This window comes from Petaurus breviceps, unplaced genomic scaffold, assembly GCF_028583685.1.
Source record: "Petaurus breviceps papuanus isolate PSGF00001 unplaced genomic scaffold, PetGlider_PUasm1.0 173, whole genome shotgun sequence".
In the NCBI taxonomy this organism is placed as follows: domain Eukaryota; kingdom Metazoa; phylum Chordata; class Mammalia; order Diprotodontia; family Petauridae; genus Petaurus; species Petaurus breviceps.
The window spans coordinates 6,642,890-6,665,977 of NW_027185759.1; the positions used below are offsets into that span (position 1 = coordinate 6,642,890).

The window sequence follows — 23,088 nt, forward strand, 5'->3', positions numbered from 1 at the left end:
AGGAGGTGGAATAGGAAGAGGAACTGTGAAGGCTGGAGATCTGCAAGGAAGTAGAATAGGGAGAGGAAGTGTGAAGGCTGGAGATCTACAAGAAGGTGGAATAGGGAGAGGAACTGTGAAGGCTGGAGATCTGCAAGAAGGTAGAGAGGGGCTCACACAGCACGCGGGATGCCCTTCTTCAGCAGGGCTGTAACCTGGAACCCACCAGCTTTTAAAAATAGCATTTGGATGGTTGTATTTCAGCATACTTGCTTTACTTTTCACATCATGTACTTGAGGACATTTCTCTGAGAAGGAGTCCAAATGCCTGCCCAGCCTGCCAAAGGGAACACTGATACCGCAAAGCTTAAGAACACTGCTTCTCGGTTATTAAGAAATTAGTGTCAGGGGTGGCCAGGTGGCACAGTGAGTAAGAAAGCCAGCCCTGGAGTTGGGACACCCAGGATCGGTTCTGGCCTCAGACACTTAGCACTCACCCAGAAACACCTGGCCGTGTAACCTTGGGCAAGTTACTTAACTCCAATTGCTTTAAAAGAAAAGAAAAGACATTGGTGTCTGAGTACTTCAGTTTAAATCCACGATCTGCTTATGTCCTACGTACCTGTGTGACCTTAGACCAGTCATTTCCCCTTCTTGGCCTCATTTCCCGCCTCTGAGGCTTTTTCCACATCATCAGCTTCCACACATTTCTGCACACGCAGATGCAGACACTGTTTCCCTTCATACTCAGAATAATTTAAATCTGTTCATCTTATGTAGTTCTTTGGGTTGTTTATTCTTATTGACTCAGTGATTCTGGGGTCTTTAGTTACAAGTCTCTGTTCAGTCATATTTGACCCTCCGTGACCCTGTTTGGGGTTTTCTTGGCAAAGATTCTTCAGTGGTTTGCCATTGCCTTCTCCAGTCCATTTGACAGGTAAAGAAACTGAGGCAAATAAGGTTAAGTGACTTGCCCAGGGTCACACACAGTTTGTAAGTGTCTGAGGCCAGATTGGAACTCGGGTCTCCTTGATTCCAGGCCGGTGTTTCATTCCCCACACCACCTAGCTCCCTAGGACTTTGAATTAGAATTCCTGGCTTTACAATGACCATTTCCTGACCCCGGGCAAATTACTTCGCTCTGTGACTCAGTTTCCTCTTCTGTGAATGGAGGCAGTTGGACTAGATGGCCTCCTAAGTTTCATTCAGTGTGAAATCTGTGGTTTTCATTTTGGGTTTTTCACCTGCCCTGGAGAGCAGTGAGAGCAGCTAGGTCAGTGAGGGCAGAGAAGGAGCCATAGTCGGCTCCCCTGGAACCTGCCGCCATGAGGACCACTGCTCTCCCACGGCACAGGGGCCACCAAATGCTTACACCAGGTTAAAAAGAAATGGCCCTCAGAGTCACTGGCAGGCCGCCTGGGCCAGTGCACGGAGCCTGAGAGACAGCCAGGAGGCCTGGGCAAGTCTGGCCGAGTGGCTAGCTGACCATGCGCTTTCTGCCTCTCCCTTTGTCTCTGCCTCTATCTACTTGCCTGCCTGCTCTCTCTGTTCTCTGGCCTCTCCTCTCTCCTCCCTTGGCTTGCTTCCTTTTTCCTCTAACACGAGGTTATAGGAGATGGGCTCGGAGGTCCCACCTCCTCCCATTTGGGGAGACATGTTCTGATTCTCAGAGAAGGGTCAGGGCTGTGGGAGGACCATGGCTGGAGCATCAGGGAGACACCACAGGGACTGGTAGGATTGGAGCTGCAGCCCAGTGACCTCTATCTCAAGCTCCGGACAAGCCCCTAAGTAGTGGAGTAGAGGAGGGCAGGAAAGGAGCGGCCTTCCGCCCTGGGCATGGGATTTGGGCTGTGTCCGCCGTCACTTTCTCTGGGCCTTCACCATAGGTAGAGAAAAATTGGCCTGGCCTCCCCTCCTGTCTGCTCTCTCCCTTTACATGTAGGAGGGAGGGTCTGCTCCCCCATCTACCTCAGCCCTAACTAAAGTTATCTATCATTTCACTATTTTAGCTTTTAATTTTTTTCTTGGTGAATTTGACCCCCTCTATTTTTTTTATTTGAATCCTAATCTACTTTTGGGGGGCAAGTGGCATAATGAATAGAGTTCCAGTCCTGGGGTCAGGAAGACCTGAGCTCAAATCAAGCCTCATACACTTACTACCTGTGTTACCCTGGGCAAGTTACTTAACCCTCTTTGCCTCAGTGTCCTCATCTGTAAAATGAGTTAGAGAAGGGAGTGGCCAACCACTCCAGAATCTTTTCCAAGAAATACCCCAAACAAGGTCACACAGATTGTAACAGCAAAAGTCTGTTTTGGAGACATTAGCTGGTGACTCTATTTTCTTTTGTTTGTAGAGTTTCTGTATGTGGTGCCAGTTCTTATGGCCACAGCTGAAACCTGTTTCTTAGCAAGTGTGGGACAGAGCTGCCTGGTCATAAAAACTTTTGCGTGTGCATGCATTTAATGAGCCTTTTCCTGACACCCTAGTATAGAGAGCTAGCCCATTCCAAACATGAGCAAAAGAGTGGAGAGCTCCCAGTGAACGTGTGACCAGTTTTACAGACTCTGGCAGCTGGTTTGGGTTTCCTCAGGGAGCTCACAGCCTAAAGAACTGGCCTGTGGAGAAGGAATTTCCTTGGCCTCATCATAAGCCCCAGAGTTTGCTTTTATCGAGGTTTAAGGAGTGACTATCTGCTCAAAGACTTGGGCACTGAAAAACCGAGTTGTTCAAAGAACTCCAAAGTAGGAGTCCTGTCCCATGACAGTTGACTGGCCCATTGGGTAGCTAGGCACTTCTCTGGAGTCAAGGGAGGAAAGAGGAGTAGAATGGCATCTACTGTCATCAGAAATGTGGAGCACCCAATGGTCGTGAGCAGATCTTGTAGGTCTTTGCATGTGCTGGTTGTCTGACTGAACCACAGGTCTAATCTTTGAGTCTCAGGCCCCTTTGGCAGTCTGGTGAAGCCTATAAAGTCCTTCTCAGCCTAATGAATTTAGATACAGAAGATAAAATGCACAGGAGTCCAAGAGAAACCAATCATACGGAAGTACAGTTCCCATTTTTAAAGAATTTCAAAGACGGCCCCCTCCCCAAGTTAACAGCGCCTAGGCTAGACATTTTTTGTTAAGTGGTTGAGTGTTCGTGTGTACATTACAAAGCTCACTCTTTTAAATATTTACTTGTTGCTATATCAACCCATGCCACCAAATCTTAGGGCCCTCAGCCAGGCCCTCCCCCCAGACTCTCCTGGTTATTCCAAGTTGCCTACTTGAGGGCTTTTCTCCTTTTCCCCAGTTACTGCACTTCACTCATGAACTCCACTATTTCCAAAATCTCTAGAACATGTTTCCTGAGAAAAAGAAGGGGCACATAAGTGCCCATCACATAACCAACAGACCGAGTGCCCTCTTAGAGAGCACAGGACTGCTTCCTTCAGGAGATGCCCATTGGTGTCTGAACCACAGCATGGCTGAAAACAGAACTCATCCCTTCTCACCCCAAGACTCGTCCTCCTGAACTTCCCTGTTATTGGTGGGCAGGGGAGGGGGAGGTTCACCCTGGCTGGAAACCTCAGTTTCTCTTTACTCTTGACCCACAGATTGAATTCTGCTGCCCAATCTCACCATTTCTCCATTCATCACATTTCTTGTGTGACTAGCTTCACTTGACTTCTGTTTGGCTCAGTTTCCTCAACTATAAGCAAAAATAATATGAATAATAACATAAAAATAATATTACATAATATGTGACATGTTATAGTAAGGTTGGAGAAGGAAAAGAAGAAGAGGGGAGGAGGAGGAGGAACATTCCCCTCCCAGGGCTATTGTGAGGATCAGATGAGATCCTATTTGTAAAAAATGCTTCCCACAACGCCTTGAACGTAGGAGGCACTTATTTCCTTCTCTTCTACACTCTCACGTGCCTTTCTTTCCATATTGTCTTCTCACCATCCTCACTTGGGCTAGTGTGAAGCTTTCTGCTTGGTCTCCCTGCCTTCAATCTCTCCCCACTTCAATCCACCTGCCCTTTGGTTGCCAAGGTGATTTCCCTAAATTGGGCACCTGACTTTGTCCCTCCTCTAGTCCCTGAACTCCAGAACCTCTCATTTCTTGCTGCCAAGGGCTTGTCCTGAGATGACCTTCCATTGCCTCTACATAGTTTTTTTTTTTTAATTTCTATTTCTTTACTTGTTCTCTCCCCCATGAGAATGGGAGCTCTATATGCCAGCTGTTTCTAAGTCTTGTTGATTCTGCCATCATCACACGTCTGGCATCCATCCCCTTCTCTCCAGTCTCATGGCCACCAGCTTCATTTCAACTCTCTAATCTATCTTCCTACCAGGCTCATCTCAGGTTTTAGCTACTTTGTGAAGCCTTTCTCAATAAATTCCCTGTTTCTATTGTTATTTATCTCCTCAAATTAACTATTTGATATGTGCCACTCTGCCTATATTGTGTGCCCCGGGAGAATGTAAGCTTATCGAGGTCCAAAGGGAAGGACATGAGCATCAGGGAAGGGCCAGGGAAGGTTTCATGGAGGGCGTTGTCTTTTAATTGGACTTTAAAGGGTTCAGAGGAATCCAGTGTGGGAACTTTTGCACTGGTTAGCCAAGCTGACTGTTCTAGGCATACAGATAGGAATGTAATATACACATTGTGATTCCTCAGCACATTTTTATGGGTCCATTATTTCATTCTTTCCCTCTAAAGTTCAAAGCCAAGGACATTTGGATTGTGTTCACTGTTCATTTTTGAAGAGGGTCTAATGACAACAGGGGTGATGTCTTTTTTCTTGCACTAATCGGATTTAAGTGAGGCAGACTTATTTAGAAGCCTCTGGAAGTCCAGGAGCCTCCATTCCAATCCTCATACACATGCTTTGGGCAGCTGGAAGTTCGTGCCACTCCTGTTTTCAGGCTAAAAGGTGAAGGAAAAGGTCCCAAAGTTGTCTTCAAGTTGGAGAAGATCTTGCAGCACCGGTCACTGGTTAAGGGAAGTGCATGAAGCATTGGAATTCTGTTTCCCAGAAGCAGAGATAGACTTTAAAAAGACAGTTCAAGAGAAGGAAACTTGGGACCAAGATCCTTTATGCAGATCCCGGGATGGAAAGATGTTCTTATGGCTGTTCTTATTTGGATTCCCCCACAATAATGGCGCCCCTAGAATGTGGCCACAAATTCCAACCCTTGCAAATGCTGACTCAGCTATTTTTAGGGCTTTGCTCTGGACTGTGCAGTCCCTCTCTACACGTTTCAGGATACTTCAAGATTTCCAATATTGATATGCATTCTATTCATTCTCTCTTCTAGATGAACCAGATGGAAAAAGCTGCTGAAGCTGCCTATACTTTCCTAATGGCCAACCCTGAGCACATGGCAGTTCCTTCTCCTGATGGGAATACGGAAACAGAGTCAGGAGCAAAGCTGGTGGATCGAGAAGCCCAGCCCCATCTGGTGAGTGGAAGAGGGGTGGGGAGAGACAGAGACAGAGGCAGGAAGAGCGCTATGCATCTTTCATCTCCTTAAGGGGAAAGTTTTCTTAGTCTTCAATAGTAGTGGTTGAGCAAGAAGACAGAGGGTAGACTTGCAAATAAGGGAGAATAAATTAACCAAAATGAGTAAATTCACAAAAAATGTGCACTACTTACAATAGCAGTTTTTTTTTTGTCTTTTGGTTTTAGCTTGTTTGCTCTATGAACTTTTTGAATTTAAAAAATATATTTCCATAACTGAATTTTAATATAATGGGTTTCCTTAGTGACCCTATGTATTTTTTATGCATTTGAAAAGAAGAATCCTAGAAGGGATCCTTGGTCTTTGCTAATCTGCCAAGGGATCCCAGAACACAACAGAGATGAATAATCTTTAATAATAATAATATGAATATTCTGTATCACTGGCTAAAAAACACAACTACATTCCACAAGCACTGAATAGTCGATTTTCCAAGTCCTGGGCAAACAAAAGCCCTTCTAGAAAGACAGATGATGACCATTTACTTCATCTTCTGTGCTTCTTTAGGCCTCAGCCCAGACTGAGAAGTCAAGGTCATAGTATTCACTAACATCGTGGCTCGGGCACTCTGACTGGGAGATTGTTGTAGGAGCAATTTCTCAGAAGTTCTAAACTCTCAGAAACTGTCATGGTGACCTCTGGCTGACTGTTCTGGACCAGATTTGGAGCAAACAACAAGAGGGCTTAGTGCACAACCCCTTTCTTACTTTCATAGGTGCATAGTGCCAAAGATTGTGGACTCTCTTCAGTGTTGCCAATGGTAGAATATCCACACAGTCTCCTCCCTGGGTCTTTTTTCTGTGTCCTCCCATAGATCTTCCATAGGATCGTCCCCACCTCACCCCCATTAGGCCTGGGTTATCTTCTGCCTCTCTTAAAACTGCACAGATACCAAGATGGCACTTGGGCTACCTACTGCTTGAACTTTGACCCTCTTCTTGAGATACCACCTGTTCACTTCCTTTTTCTGGTTGTAGAACTATCTTGTAACAACTGAGCATTTCTGAGACTGGGGTGAGACTTAGAACTCAAGAGAGTAGCACCCCAAGGAAGTATGCATTTGGGGAACAGAGGTATTGAGATGAGACTGTGCCTGGAATGCCAAGGTGTGGGGAATCATGAAGAGGATATTCTTTGTACAGAGAAGGGCAAGGTTGATGTCTTCTCTGAAATGTATCGTATTAGAGAATTTCCTGGAACCCTGAGAGACTAGAGGAGCTGCCTTGGGTCACTTAGAGACCATGAATCAGAAGCAGGACAAGCATGGAGGTCTTCCTCACTCCAATGCCTATTACTGCCTCTTAGGATAAGATGCCTGAGAAAACAATGTAAATGAGGGGTCTCACTACATATGAACATGAGGGACCCTTCTTAATCCCAATGAGATCACATCTGAGGGTCTTGTTCATTAGGTCCTCACTTATAATTTGAGGACCACTGATGGGAAATCACCAACTTGTCTATGATACTGAAGAAAACCAAGCCGCCCACAGGCCTGTTTTTCTTGTGTGACTCTAGCCTTTTAACATGTCATAATTCTGCCCGTTGCCCATCCTTGCCAATAGTACTTCTGTTTATTTCTTTGCAGGAACACTACCGGGAAGCAATAGAATATTATGAAGCTGATGACTTCCAGGCGGCCATCAAGTCCTTCGAACAAGCTTTAAAGGAATATTTCAAAGCCGATAAGGAGTGCCGGGTTTTGTGTGAGTGGTCCCAGAGCTATCGTGACTATGACCACCTAGCCAAAACCGATGGCTTCTATGAGGTCATCGCAGGTGAGAATCTTCATGTGACTCATAAGAAATATTGAAGCTGGAAGCAGCCTTATAGAAGAAATGATTGAAGTGCCCAAGGTCACAGAATTAACGGCAAAATTCATGTGTCCCCTGCAGCACATTTTTGTAGCATCAATGATTCCTTCTATAGGTAACTTCACTTTCATGGGTGCCATTTGCTGGGCTGAGGATGTGCTATTTGGAGGAAGCATCTTTAATTCACAGAATTTCAGAGGGCGACAAATTCACAAGGTTATCTAGTCGAGCCCCCTCGGTTCCCAGATTGAAACTCAGTGACAAATGCCTTGCCCAAGGACATACAAGTCCAACTCAGACCCCAAACTCCCACTCCCATTTTCTTACTCCTGTGTTCCTTCAGCCACCCCTCTGTCCCCATCACTGTATTTGGTTTGGGAGTCAAGTCAGAAGAGGAAGGGAAGGAGGCACAATAATGAAGCAATGATGGAATGCTCCAATGCACCATGGACTTCACAGTCATTTTATTGAGGTGTATGTACCTGCACCCCCCCCACCAGAGCATAGTTCCTTGACTCAGTGAATAGTCCTCAAGAGTTATGGTGGCTGTAAGGCATCCCCATGCTGCCAAACCGATGATGACCCTCTGAGACAGATGGTGGCCATCCCCAGGCCCACACTAGAAGCCCTTCCAGCTGGGATCGATGTGCTTAGTGTTCACATTCCCCTGGCAGAACTGGCAGGAATACAGGGTCACCCAGACACCACAATGAGGCCCCCAAGGACTTTCACAGAGGATTTCTGAAGTATAAATTGGAAAGACAGACTGACGTCTTTGTTTATGATGAGGGCCATTGGTTGCTGTAAGCCCTCTGGAATCCAGTTAAAGTTACAGGAAACCTGGAACATTGTCACATGTTTTTGTTTTTCTTCTGCTTTGTCCCAAAGCCCCAAAGCAAGGTTAATGAGTTCCCTGCTGTACTCCTGGTTCAACAAATTCCTTTGGAAGAAACTTCACACTTCCAATTAGATTATCCTGTTGGGGCCTCATGTGCTTTTATCATGCCCTTAAAGGGAATTCATTTGACAGACAAATTGTTGACGTGGTGTGTTCACCAATAATAGACTCCACCTTCCTTGTTAGCAATAATGGGGGTAGAGAGAGAACCAGGCATTCATTTACCATTCCCCTTGACAGATGAATCCTCTCAGAGCCTGGCTATCTGGGACAAGTACCTGCTAGGGAGAAATGGAGTGTTATGCCCTCTAGCTGGCCCATCCAGGTTAGAAGACAGAAGAAGCACAGAGGCTGAAGGAGATGGAAAGCTCTGGTTTAGTCCATCATCCCTTGGACTAGATCTAAGGCCCTCTCAAGCTCCTCTAGCCAACAGCTTCGCTTGATAGATGAGGACCGGAGGCTGCCAAGAGAAGGAATAATCTTGTAGTTTAAGAGGGGCATTGAGTTGACGATCAAGTGACCTCTTCTGCTGCCTACTGAGTGTACCACCTTGGGCAAATCCATCATCTGTCATGGATTCATTTTAAAAGGAGGGGGTTGGATGAATCTGCTTCTAAGGTTCCAGCTTTAACCCCTGATTTGGCAGTAAGGAGAAGAGCCAGGATTTGTGCAAGATTCTTTGGCTGCAACCCTATGCCCTTTCCACTCTGACACAGATGCCCTAATTCGAGGTGCTGAGTGATGGAACCATATGGCATTTCTATGTGATTTGGAAATGTAGTAAAATAAGATAATCCCTTGAACAACAGATGAAAATATCTGCTGATTCATGTCTCCCTTTTAACACGTGCTTGTCTAAGATTGTCAGGCATTGTTGTTCCCATTTTAAAGATGAGAAAACGAAAGCTCAGACAGGGTAAATGATTGTTTATAGTCACAGACTTCCCAAGGGAACTGAGAAAACTGAAAAAAATATATAGGGACAATAGGAAAAACCAAATTCCTCAGAATCAAATTATATTAAATTTTAAATTAATTTCGTTTAACTTAATTCAAGAGAATTTTAGGAAAGCAGGGCTAGGGAAAGAGATCACAAAATGAAGGGGAAGGTGGGTGTTGAAATCTCATCAAGCCAGCCACTCTCTTCTCACCAGGTTCTTTCATCTTACCCATACAGGTCTGTACTCCCAGCGCCTGATCTGTGAACATGACTGTGTGAGGGACCTCTCAACATGGCCCGGCCAGCTCTCTCCCATTGAGAACTTCCTCCCCCTTCACTATGACTATCTACAGTTCTCCTATTATCAAGGTAAGATGTTCACAAAGGTGGTACTCAGCCTTCCCTATGGGTCCTTCAGGGTCAAGCAATCTTGATGCGAATCAGGAAGGGGATGTGATGGACGAGTAAACCTGTAGGATTGCAAGCTGCCTTCAGAGAGGCAGAGTTCAGGACCAAGGAGGTAATGGTCTTAACCACTGCCCTGGTCAGATCACATCTGGAGGTGTTAGGGTCTGGGTGCCATGGGACTGGATACAGGATGGACGTTGATGCCCTGGAGAGCCCATAGAGGAGGGAGCCTGTGCGCTGACAGGCCATGACTTCATGCCAGTGGAGGGTGACAGATAGGAGATCTGTTTACAAAGATTTGTGCACTTGCTGTGCTTGGCCTAAGAGACAGAGTGAGGAGTCAGGGGGATGCTGCAAAGAGGACAAACGAAGTTCAACATGAGAAAAGTCTTCTTAGCAGTGAGCGGAGTGGGTTCCCCTGGAGATGGAGTCTTCTTCTCCTTAGATGTTCCCAAGCTGGGGCTTGACAACTACTTGTTCTACGTGTTTTATATGGGCTTGGGCTTCATCATTGGCTACCAAGATGCCTTCCAAGTCCAAAATTCTACTTTTTTTCTTTGTAAAACGAGGAGGTAAAGCTAAGCGACTTCCGCGGTCCCTTCAAACTCTAAACTAAGGCTTCTGGGCATCTTCTCGGCAGCTCTCAGGGCACGTGAACATCAAGCACCAACTTAGCCCCTATACCCAGTGAATGTCCAGTTAATGTCATCGCCAGTGTGAGCATAGCGGCAGCCTCCTGGGATTGCTGGGTAATCAGCTTTACAGCCACAGCCTATATTAGGAGAGCTGGCCTGCAACAGCCATCTTTCAGGGTCATCTTCATTTGAGGGGCACAGAAAGGAGTAAATACCTCTTAAAATAACAAGACAGAGTATGGATTAACATTTCTAGCCTACTCTCATGAGCCTTTTCTACCCCAAAAAACAAAACACAGTCCCTTCTCCAGGGACCTGTTGCACAGTAATTCAGAGGTTGGATGTTATTTGACCAAAAAAAAAAAAAAAAAAAAGAAGGAAAGATTTTTAGTGAGTCATAGAATTCAGATATGTTTAAAAGTCTTAAAAAAAGTTCATTGCCTGAGTAGTCTGAATGCTTTATTGTCTTACATTCAAGAGGCTGATTTAGGCATTGGAGAGGTGATTAGCCTCCCTAATATTTACCAAGAAATCATCTCGAAGGAATACTTATATGGCACATGTTACTTCTGAGCCAAGAGAGGGTGGAAATGAAACCCAACACCGACACATTCCTGTGGGATTTGTTGAAGGGTACTTTATAGCCCCCCAGAGCTCAAGTGGAGAATGGGAAGTTGCCAAGCCCGCTTGGTCTTCAAGGTCAAAGACACACTCACTTGGGTCTGGGGAGCTTCCTGTCCTCCACTGGCATAAACACACCCAAACAAACCCCAGTATCCACACAGAAAGTCATAGGACAGCTCTTCAGTATTTATGCTAAATGCCTTTGGAAGCCAGATTCCTTTCACTTATACAGAGAAAAGGCTCCATGTCTGGCGTCAGGTCTTTTCAGTAGTCCCATTTTTTGAGCCTTAAAGATTTAGAAGCACTAATTTGCCGAGACACAAGTGACCGGGAATGTGAACAGCAGAACTCAAAAAGACTGGTCTTCTGGGGCAGCTTGATCTTAGTATCTGAAAGCCCATTAGTGGCCTCAGAATTGAAGTGACTGTTATCTGAAGGGAAGTCTGTGATGAATAATTTCTCAGAATTAGCCCAAGGGTGTCTAACGTTACATTCGGAGATCTTTAAAACTATAGTGATCTTAGGGTGGATGGCCTGCCCAGTGAGCATATTAATAAATCTGAGCATGAAAAACCTTGGGAGAATCTGGCATTTTAGAACATCTTAGGAAAGCTCATTTAGGTTCATGCATGAGTTGCCAAAAAAAAAAAAAAAAGAAAATTATGGAAAGTTATCACACAAGCTATGAAATTAGAACCAGCCATTCTTCAGTAAAAAGCAGTATCTCAACTTGCACACAAAAATGGTTCAAATAAACCATATTTAATATAAATATTTCTTCTGCTTGGGAAGGAGTCTCCCCCATTGGGGATCATACCATCCCATCAGTATTAAATTAGTATTCAATACAGGGGCTTAGGCCATCATTTCGCTTGCACATGTACAAATTCACACTTTAGTAGCCTCTGAAACCACTAGAGGAGCTAAATGTCCATATTAATAAAAAGGTCCCCCCAAACATAGTAAAGAACACACTGTCTTGGAGTGTTCTGTTCATCGGAAGTAGATCAATAATTTATTAATTAACTGATAAGTGCTAGTTAATACTATGTAATTTCAACCTGACGCTCACTACAGCATGAAGAGACAGATGGGCTTCTCCTCACCAACACAGACCCCTGGTCATCCTCCTTTGATATAATCCCTCTTGTCCTTTCTAGCAGATTTCTGCCACTGCTGCCCCATTCTCTCTCTAATCTTCAGACTTTCCCTTCCTAATGACTCCTTTCCTGTTGCCTTTAAATATACCTACATTCTCCTGGTTTTACAAAACCATCTCTTGATCTGACCATGCCTGTTAGCTATTGTTTTATGTGTCTTTTGCCTCTCTTTGCCAGACTCTGAGGGAAAGCTGTCTACACTGGGTGCCTCCCCTTCACCTTCTCTCATCTGATTGTAAACCCCCTGAAATCTCTGCATCACTCCACTGAGCCTGTGACTAATGGTTTCTTAGCTGCCAAATCTAATAACCTTTGTTCAGTCCTCACCCTTCTTGGCTTCTCTGCAGCCTTAGACACTGTGGGTCACTGTCTCCTCCCTGATTCTCAGCTCTCTCTAGGTTTTCATGAGACTGCTTTCTCCTCAGTCTCCTCTTCCCTCTCTGCCTGCTCCTTCTCTGTCGACTTTGCTGACTCCCACTAACCATGAGTGTACCCAATGGCCTGTCCTGGCTTCTTTTCTCTTGTCCCTCTCCAGTATTTTGCTCAATGATCTCATCACTTTAGAGAAGTTAAATTAGCATCCCTCTGCTGATGATTTCCAGATCTATATATCTAATCCTTCTCCCTTTCTTGAGTACTGCTTTACCAACTGCTTTTGGGGAGTAGATGTCTCACGTCACTGCAAACTCTACACGTCCAACAGAGACATTCTCTTTCCCTCATGCCATCCTTTCTTCTGAATGTCAGGCTCACAATCTCATGCCAACTTGGAAGTCACTCATACCCACCCCCACCTCCAATCAATTGGCAGATCTTGCCATTCCCCCTGCTTCACAACATTTCTGTATATATATCCTCCCCTCTCACCTTGTGAAGCCGCACTATCCTTCACACCCTCGTGAACTCTCTCCTGATATATCATAATAGCCTTCTATCTCTTTGCCTCAAGTCCCTTCCCACCACAGTCTATCCTTTATTTGGTTCTGAGGGCGACTTTTCTAACACAAGTCTGAACTTGACTTCTCCCCTAACGCGACCCCACTCCATCCCCCAGCTCATCGAGCTCCAGTGGCCCCCTTTCCAAGAGCATCAAATATAAGGTCCTTTGTTTGGTATTTAAATCTTCTTATAAGCTGTCCCCTCCCTTTCCCGTCTTCTTATTCTCACCCCCTCTCTACCCTCTATGATCCAACCACCCTGGCTGACGTAGACTTCCCTGAAATCCCCCTTACATCCTCACCACTGGCATCTGCACTGCCTAGAATGATCTTCCCCTCCCTTCTGCCTTCGTTCCATGTTCAGGTCACATCTCACCTTCCCCACTTTCTGAGTCCCCACCTCTCAGTGGCCTCCCCCATTTACACTATATACTCCAGGCACAGGGTCTGACACAAATAAACGGTTAAGATAGGCTTGCTGAGTGAATTTGCTCATTACTGTGTAAAGTTCTGGGATGCAAAGAAAGGAAAAGCATGGTCACTGACCTCAAGGAGTTCCGAGCATAACTACTGGGGGATAGGGAGTGCAAATGACGATCCTTGGCATTGTAAGTGCATGGCAGCTCCATGAAGGGACAGCACCAAAGACTGGTGGAAAGAGCCCGCCTAGGAGGCGACTGGAAGCGCTCATGAAGCCCAGCACTACCGGACTTCTGTCCCTGTCCCTTTTCTCAGTGCTTTTCATCGTTCCTGCCTATCTCAGAGCCCCTCACAGCCTCACTGGCTCAGCTCCAATTGGCTCTAATGCCATAACTATGCTTTTCCCCAGTTGGCGACTATGTGAAAGCCCTGGAGTGCTCCAGGGCCTACCTTCTCTTCCACCCAGATGATGAGGATGTACAGGACAATGTGAAGTTCTACGAGAGTGTGCTGGAAGAAAGTGTGGATCCCCAAACCATCAAAGCAAGGGAGGTGAGTCGAGGGCTCCCACTGGCCACAGGGGTGAGGCCGCTGGCTGCATCATCCCATGTGTCGTGTTTGGGTCTGAGTCACGAAAACAACACTTTGACCATCCGCATCGTCAGCCTGGAATACGTAAGCAGGAGCTAGGTGGCCCGGTGGAGAGAGTGCGGGGCTTGGAATCCGGAAGACCTGAGTTCAAATGCTGCCCTGGGCATTTCCTAGCTCTGTCATCCTTAGCAAATCATTTAACCTCTGTGGACCTCAGTTTCTTCATCTGTGAAATGGGGAAGTTGGACTCTGAGGTCCCTCCCACTTCTAATGATGCTATCACCTGACATGCAAGACAGTCCCAGAAAAGGGAACTTTAGGGTTTTGATTTTTATAAATGAACATTACTTTGATGCCTAGAAATTCCACCTTCCCAAGCCAAGCCTAGTCAAATTGGAGAGGCTCCTTCCTCGCTGCAGGCATAGTCGTGAGGGGGTGGGTTTATGGCCGCAGAAAGTCCTGGGGTCTAAAGGGACACAATTGGCCTGGGGAGGTGGGCAGTCTCTGGAGCAGTGACATCACAGGTCTTGGATGATGTCGAGGTCAGGTTGACCCCCTTCCACTGTGAAGCAAACACACCATCGCTACGAAGTTCTGCTTTGTCAAAACTGGGCAAGGAAGAGGTGCAGTGTTTGGGACAGATGGCTTAAACACACGCACACACACACACGCACACACACACACACGCACGCACACTGCTCTGTATTTGAATAAAATCTGTTTGTCCACTGGCTCTTTGGCATTCACCTCATGCTTTACCAAATGTTGACATATACATGCCCTCTCATTTTTTTTTCTGTTTCTTTTCTTTTTTCCCCTTCAGGATGCTACAATGTTTATGAAACGACATAAGCTTGAATCTGAGCTTATCAGGTCAGCTGTGGTCAACCTGGACATTTCCTACACTGAACAGGTAAAAAAAAACAAAAGGCGTTTTGCCTGCCTCATTCTTTATGGGGAGAGACATTTCTCCTTGTTTTGCCGTCAGTCTTTATTATCTAAAACTGGAGTATTGCTGACTTGGGGTTTAAAGGGAAGGTTGTGATTGTCTCAGCACTTTCACAGAGGTGGAGTGGCTTGCCCAAAGTCATGTCCTAGTTTCAGATCCAAGACTAGGCTTTGGGTCTCCAGGATCCCAGTTCACTGATGTTCCCATGGTGCCCGCTCCTAGTGCCAGAGATCCATAGGATTGGAAGCTATTTCTGAGGTCCTCCAGACTGATAGGGGTCCACAAAGCCTCCTTAGACCCCCTGGTACTGAATGTTGTTGCAGAAGAGATGTTCATTTCAAGAACCCCCATGTGGTGTCAAACCCAACCTGCTTCTCTTTGTGACTTCCATTTTGTCCCACCACTGGTGCCACCATTGAAATGACATCAGGTGCCTTGGGGCTTCATTGGGCACAGATCCTGAACATCATTGGTCCCTGCCACACCCTCCACGGTAAAAACACCTCCAGTCTCTGGGCCCATTTTAACAACTGGCTTCATGTGGCATTCAGAATTCAGAATATCTTAGTCCCTGATTTTTTAAAAAAGAGAGACAAATAGGGTTGAGAATATAGGGTTGTCCTTATTGCCTTAAAGACCTTGATGAGTTCATGTCTTACCTCTGACACATGTGATGTGACTTACCCTTCAGTGCCCTGGCAACTAAGACGATAAGGGCTGGGCATTTACCAAGAGGCATTGATCGGGGGAATTTGCTCCCTGGGAGTTGTCTATACCAAAGTAATCACAGGTGTCCCCTATTTTTAAAGAACAGGTATTAGAGATGAAGCTATAAAGTGCTTTGTTTTCCTCATTCCCCCTTTACAACAGAATCCCTGGACCCACGCTGGAGGAGAGCAGGAAGACACTCAGTGAGTTGCTTACTTGGTACATGAACTGCATCTTGGTGGGACTGGAAAGCATCTGGGAGTGGGGAGGGTTTGCAGGCATTCCCCCATCTTTGTTATTTTTTTCCTAATCAAATGAGTATTTGTTATTTTTTTAGTAATATATGTTTAAACATTTGATTTTAAAACTTTGAATTCCAGATTCATTTCCTTCCTCCCTTGTCACATACCCTTACTAGGAAGATAAGCAGTTCAGTATAGGTTGTACATGTGTAGGTAATGCAAAACAATAACAGGTAGATATATTGTAAAAGACTGAATATATTTCCCTCCCTCCTATCTCACCTCCCACTTGTTCTATTCTCTACTTTGATCCTGTCCCTTTTCAAAAGTGGGTGCTTCCAACTTCCCTCCCCCCCGCAGCCTGCACTCCCTTCCATCATCCTCCCTCTCATCCCCTTCCCCCCTACTCTCCTGTAGGATGATTTACCCTATTTAGTGCGTATTTCATTCCTTCCCCAAGCCAAATTCAATGAGAATAAGGTTGACCCATTCCCTTTTGCCTTCCTATTCTTCCCCTCCATTGTAACCATTTTCCCTTGCCTCTTCTATATGAGATAGTTTACCCCATTCTGTCTCTCTCCAATTCCTCAGTTTACCCCATTCTGTCTCTCCCCATCTCGTCTCATTATATTCCTCTCTCACCTCTTAATTTCACCTAAGTATTATCCCTTCCTGTTAAATTGGCCCTGTGCCCTCTATGTTTACCTGTAAACATATATACACACATTCGCATATGTATTCATATGCCCATATACCCTCATATATAGACATATATATTTCTATTCCCTTCAACTATTTTCATACTGAGAAAAAGTTTCATCAGTTACAATTATTGTTTTTCCATGTAGGAATGTTAATAGTTCAACTTTGATAAGTGGCTTATGATTTCTTTTCCCTGTTTACCTTCTCATGCTTCTCTTGCTTCTTGTATCTGAATGTGAAATTTTCTATTCAACTCTGGTTTTTTCATCAAGAATGCTTGAAAGTCCTCTATTCCACTGAATGACCATATTTTCCCCTGAAACATAATACTCAGTTTTGCTGGGTAGGTGACTCTTGGTTTTAATCCCAGCTCCTTTGACCTCTGGAATATCATAATCCAAGCCCTTCGATTCCTCAGTGTAGAAGCTGCCAGATCCTGGGTTATCCTGATTGTGTTTCCACAATATTCAAATTGTTTCTTCCTGGCTGTTTGTAATATTCTCTCCTTAATCTGGGAATTCTGGAACCTGGCTATAATATTCCTAGGAGTTTTCTTTTTGTGATCCTTTTCAGGAGGTGATCGGTGAATTCTTTCAACCTTTATTTTGCCCTCTGGTTCTAAAACATCAGGGCAGTTTTCTTTGAGAACTTCCTGGAGGATGATTTCTAGGTTCTTACTTTGATCATGGCTTTCAGGTAGTCTAATGATTTTTTAATTATCTCTCCTGGATCTATTTTCCAGGTCAGTGGTTTTTCCCATGAGATATTTCACATTGCCTTCTATTCTTTCATTTTTTTCGATCTGTTTAACAGCATCTTGATTTCTCATAAAGTCATTAGCTTCCATTTGCTCCAATCTAATTTTGAAGCAATGATTCTCCTCAGTGAGTTTTTGAGATTCTTTTTCCAACTGGCAAATTCGGCTTTTTAAGGCATTCTTCTCCTCATTGCCTTTTTGAGCCACTTTTGCCAGTTGAGTTAGTCTATTTTTTAAGGTGTTATTTTCCTCAGTCAGCCTGTTGACTCTCATTTGGTGATTTTTTTGCATCATTCTCATTTCTCTTCCCAATTTTTCCTCCACTTCTCTTATCTGCTTCTCAAGGTCCTCTATGGCCTATAACCAGCTTGTATTTTCCTTTGAAGCTTTTGGTGCAGGAGTTCTGACTTCACTGTCTTCCTCCTGTTCCATAATTTTCTCCTTTATGTCCCCAAAATAGGAGTCTAATGTTGGAATCTTCTGTCTGCTTTGTTTCCTTGCCTGGTCATGTCACCCCTCAGTCACTTGACCCCTGGGCTTTTTGCCACAGTAGGACTCTGCCACCAGACAGGGGAGCTTCTGTCCCAAACGCTGGGGTTTTCTCAGCTGCCAGAGGTATTAGATGGGTGCCCTCTCTGAGGCCTCCACGTGCTCTGGCAAGCTGGACACACACCCCAAAACCTCCACCCTAGACTGCAATCCAGATCCAAGCAGGTTAAAGCAAGAGCAATTACCCCTCAGACTGGTGCTTGGTCCCCCTACACTGCAGGCTAGGAGCTGAATCTGCCACATGGCACCTCAGCGGCTTCTCACCCCGGGGGCAAAAGCCATGCACTCCCCCTTACTGGGTCCCAAAGTCCAGACTGCACTGACCTCTCACTTTGTCCTTCTCATCTACGTGTTGCTAAATCTGTAAACGGCCACAGCTGCTTCTGATCTGGAGTCCCTCTGGCCTGTGGCTGGTTAGGCCCGCCCTGGGGCTAAAGCCTCCAGGTGGGGCTGGGCTCAGCTCCCAGAGCACTGAGCTGGCCAATTCCTGCAGGCCTGCCGGGCTGTCCTCAGCAGGAGGTTAGCTTCTCTGTGTCATTTTGTGGGTTCTGCAGCTCCAAAGTTTGTTTGGAGTCCCCTTTTTTACATGGATTGGGGAAGGCGGAAGCCGTTGCTGCTGGGAGGACCTGCTTCCACTCTACCATCTTGATTCTGCCCCAGCATTCCCCCATCTTAAGAAAAATGGTTCCTGAAATCCGAATCCATTAATTAAATCACTTGGGGAGTTATAAATAAAATCATTCCCTTTAGACCCCTCTACTTCTTAAAATGATGGCTTCCTCTTTTAAATGACAATTCCCTTTAATACCTTTGGGAATTTAGTTTCATGAATTATTTGACAAAGGAGGTGTGTGGGGAGTGTTTACATGATCAGAGAGGCCTAAACTCCACTCACCCCTAATAGAGACTGTCAGAAATGAAGAGAACAGCTCTAAAATGGTCGTTTTTGTGAGTGGGAAAATCAAGCTTCATTTATGTATTTTTGGAAACGTTTGCCAGCGTTGGCCTGGTCATGCCAGGGAGGTGATGCCTGCTCTGTCAATGGACCCCCGGCTTTGAGGTGGCTGCCGAGGTGAAAAGGCATTTAGTAATAACCAGCCCAGAGTAGTTCAGAGGGGCTCCTTCTGGGGGCTGGCCATGGGGATTCAGCCATCCACAAGCAGCAATGGAGGGTCCTGGATCTTGGGGTCCTAGAGGGCTGATGTTCCTGCTTATGGCTCTAACCTATGCTGGGTTCCCAAAGCCATAAGTAGTGTCTCCCCAAGGAGAATACACCTCTGGGTATCTGTCCCTACTTCCTCCCCTGCTCCAGTCCAATGGGATTCCTTCTTCATCTCCCTTTGGCCACAGGGTCCTTTCAGAGACGGGCAACAGGATGGCCGGGACTCCTGAGCAGTCTATGGGAAAGCAGTCTGTGGCCAGTCTGCATCGGGTCACTCGAGAGGGTAAGTGCAGCTGCTATTCACCAGGAGGGCCCTCAGTGTGGGACTCTGGGGATGCACAGAGCAAAACACCTGGGCCCTAAGAAGCTCTAGCCAGCCAGGAAGGATGCAGCCTGCCCAGAGCCAAAATGAGTGCAACACAAACCCGGATGGGAGGAAGAAAAAATGGGAGTCAAAACTATTGAGAGACCAGAGGAGGGAGAAGATACTTTCAGTGGAGGGAATGAGGGTCTTCCCTTCCCTTCCTTCCCTTCCCTTCCCTTCCCTTCCCTTCCCTTCCCTTCCCTTCCCCTCCCACTTCATGGAAGAGGTGGCACTTGAATTCAGTCTCGAAGGGAAGAATTTCAACAGGCAGAGATGAGGAGGAAGGCAGGACCGAGTCAGAGACTTCAGGTCAGGGTTGCTGATGATCTTGGACTGGAAGGTGTGATGGGATTGTAGAGAGTGAAGGGTCCACTAGATACTGAGGCAGTCAAGTCCATCCCAGGCATATTCTGGACCCCTGAGTTCCTGGCCAGTCTCACTGAGCCCCTGATGGGCACAGAAGCAGAGGGGGGCAGGCCTGGACTGAGGCAAGCCTGAGTCCAGAGCCACCTCTAACACTCTGGCTGTGACCCTGGGCTTTTTCAGACTCAGTTTCCTCGTCTGTGAAATAAGAGGCAGGGCTTGTCAGGTGCCTCCCGGCTCCAAAGCAGTGTTTGGTCTTCTGAGAGGCTCCCTGCCTTGGGGTTTGAGGGTCCCACAGACAAACAGACCCTTCCCTGCTACCTCTGGGTTGATTCCTGAGGCCTCCCAAGGCCAGTCAGTCTTGGAGCTTCCACGTTCCATCCCGCCCCTAGGACCTTCCCAGAATGTGCCCACCCAACTCCTCTGAAAGGCATTTGTGTTTTCTGCAACTGCATCCCTCAGCTTTGACAGCCACCCACCATCTAGCAAACATGGGTGGCATGCTGCAGATGGGGAAAGAGTCACAGAATTGGGAGGAGAAAACATAAGAAGTATTGGGACCCGCCAGCCGGCTGCTGACTCAGAGGTCCCCAGGGCCTCTCCATGCATGTTCTTTGGCCTTTTCCACGAAGGCTTACAAAGCACTTTTGTGGCGGGAGCCCTGTGGGCCAGGCAGAATGGGTGTAGTTATCCCATTGTACAGATGAGGAAACTGAGACTTAGCAAGCTTCAGTGGCTTCCCCAGATTATGCAGCCAGTGCTCAGGCTCACGTCCTTTGTCTCTGAAATCCTAGCTTCTAGGATGGAGGACCTGAGGTCAGCCTCTGTGCCCTCGTACCCAGGCCTACCTTGTCCAGAGCTGACCCAGACATACGGGCTGGTCGGCAAGAGCTTCATGGAGGAAAGGAGCTGGGCCTTGGAGCAGGTGGGATTGTCAGAGGGGAGGGAGGAGCACCTTCCAAATGAGCCAAAGTGTGTGGGTGGGCAGAAGCATTGCATGCTGAGGAGCCTTAGGAGACACATGGGATGCTCAGAAAGGATTTACAGATGTGGAAACGGAGGCCCAAGCAGGTGATGTGACTTGCCCAAGGTCGCAGTACTTGAACCCAGCTCCCTTGCCTCAGAAGACCTGAATTCACATCCCAACTCTGAGACTCACTGGTCATGTGATTATGGGCAAGCATTTCAAGTTTCTAAGCCTCAGCTTACCATCTTAGAATGGGAATAATAATTGACCAACCTACTTCATCAGGATGTTGGGACAAAACTGCTTAGGAAACACTTTAAGTACTGTTTGAATATAAGCTATGATTGTCGTGAAGGATGTTGGAGATGATGAAAGGCCTTGACTGACAGGCTAAAGCCTAGTCGAGTCGCAGGCTTTTATTAAGCATCTACTGTATGCTAGGTAATGGACTAAAATGCTGAGATCAGTTGCAATAGGAAGTGGGTTTCATTGGCCAATGGACCAACCAACTATGCTTGGCATAAAAGAATGGACAGATATTTCTATCCTGAAGAATAAAAAAACGCTTCCCTTATTCAAAGGATTCCTCCTCTCTTGTTTTTGTGGCCCTTGGACAAGACGGGAGTTTCTGTTCCTGCCTTGGAGCCAGTAAGAGCAGGGTAGGACCTCTGTCTGGGATGCACACAAGCTGAGGGCTTGCCCCTCCCCTGATTTCCTGGCTCTTCTTTTCCTCCGAGGGAGGTGAAGGCATTATCCTCTGGTCCCCCGAGCCTCTGGCTATGCTCATTCTCAGCCATAAGTCAGCTTGGCCCCCACTCTCTCCCTGTAGTTGTGGTCATCCAGAGGTCAGTGACTTTTGTCCAACTGCGGGGAAAAACACCCAGGAAGTAATGGCCAATTCAGCACTTTGCTGTAAAGGTTTGGGTGGCCCCAGAGAAAATGCCCCATTCCAAAGGCCTCTGGTGCCAAGCTGGGGAGAGTGCAGGGAACACTGGGGGCAGAATCAGTGTGAAGGAGAGGAAACCCTTAGTGTTCAGCAAGGCCTGCCTTCCCAGCTCTTCAGATCTGGGGTTATACCAGCAGCTGATTTCATGCAGCCTTCCCCAGTGGGGAGCCTGGGGATACTCCTTTGTCACTCCTGCCACTGGAATGCTGAGCCAGCCCTGGGGATAGGAGGCCTAGGAGAGAGGATGCTGAGGGGCTCTGACTCAATGGCCAGCCTCTGGCTTTCTGTGGCCCTCTGTGGCCCAGTCCGGGGCCCTCTGCCCTATTGTCTCCTGCAGAGAATGTCAGTCTGTCTCATCTCTGAGCAGGAGACGTTGTTGCAGGGCACTCAGCTGCCTCCTTTCTGGACAGCCACCCTCTCCCTCGGCTTTCCTGCCCTTGCTTTCCCTGGGAGCAGTGTGTGCTTGGGCTTTTGGTAGCCCAACTTGGCACAACAGCCCTCGGGCCTGGCCAAGCCTCATTACAAGGACTGGCTTCCCTCTGCTCCTCCCTTTCCTGATTCTGAGACCAGCAGCTAGCAGAAGCAGGGCCAGGCGCATTCCTGGAGGATGACAGGAGGCAGCTCTGCCTGAGCCGGACGGCGGCAGCTCCAAGACCCAGCCATCCCCACCGACCACAGCTCATTGGACGGTGGCCTTGCTTTCATTTCTCAGTTGGCCTCTGTCTGCTTGCTCTCACCCCCCTTCCAGAGCAGCCCTCAGATGTGTGAGGCTCATGTCTGGGTGCACACGTGTGTATGTATGTGAGTGCCTCCACATGCCCCAAGGCCTGAGCTAGGCTGAGATGTGTGCATGCACATATGTTATACATGTACTCAGAATAAAGAGAGTAAATATAAATACATATGAAGTAGCTCAGGACAGGTTGGGGCAGGAGGGCACCTGCAGGTGGGAGCGCAGCATGGCTTTGTGAAGAAGTCTTCTAAGCCGAATCTTGAAGGAAGAGAGCAGTTGTGAGCTGAGATGGATGGGGAATGAATGCAAGGCAGAACAATGTTGTGTGTGAGGGGCTGAGGGGTGGCCAGGTTGGCAGGTTCACAGGCTGCAGCAGGAAGAGTGATGTCTAGTGATACTGGGAAGGCAGGTTGGGGGATGCCAGGGCAGAAATTCAGGGAGATCCCCTTTTCTTCATACCAACAAATGGCAAAAGCATTTGGGAGATATTCAATTCCATAGAGATGGTCATGGTGCCATCCACAAAGACCTTTAGTCTCCCTAAGAGCTGGAATGGGGAAGAGGGAGCAGACTGTCAGAGCCAGATTCCTATGTTCGAGGAAAGGACAGAGTTGTCAGTGTGAAAAGTCAGGGGGCTGGAAGGTAGGGTTACATGTGGCTCAAAGGGAGAAAAGCTGGAGACCAAAGTTAGACCAGCTTAAAGGAAGCCTTTGTCACACAGGAAGC

The 23,088-nt window shown here is 46.8% G+C and overlaps 1 protein-coding gene across 2 annotated transcripts in view; it reads left to right on the top strand.

Annotated features, from left to right (window-relative positions):
• The window catches only part of P3H2 (prolyl 3-hydroxylase 2), a 153,611-nt gene that overhangs the window by 112,739 nt on the left and 17,784 nt on the right, over positions 1 to 23,088 (top strand). The window contains exons 1-8 of one of the 2 annotated variants that reach the window (XM_069083306.1): positions 4,885 to 4,903; positions 5,289 to 5,432; positions 7,081 to 7,270; positions 9,382 to 9,513; positions 13,739 to 13,881; positions 14,744 to 14,833; positions 15,740 to 15,780; positions 19,178 to 19,272. In XM_069083306.1, the coding sequence (XP_068939407.1) occupies positions 5,289 to 5,432; positions 7,081 to 7,270; positions 9,382 to 9,513; positions 13,739 to 13,881; positions 14,744 to 14,833; positions 15,740 to 15,780; positions 19,178 to 19,272 (835 nt within the window). In that variant the 5' untranslated portion in view covers positions 4,885 to 4,903. Of the gene's footprint in view, positions 1 to 4,884; positions 4,904 to 5,288; positions 5,433 to 7,080; positions 7,271 to 9,381; positions 9,514 to 13,738; positions 13,882 to 14,743; positions 14,834 to 15,739; positions 15,781 to 19,177; positions 19,273 to 23,088 lie in introns of those variants that run through there. The other variant, XM_069083305.1, reaches the window with a different exon arrangement.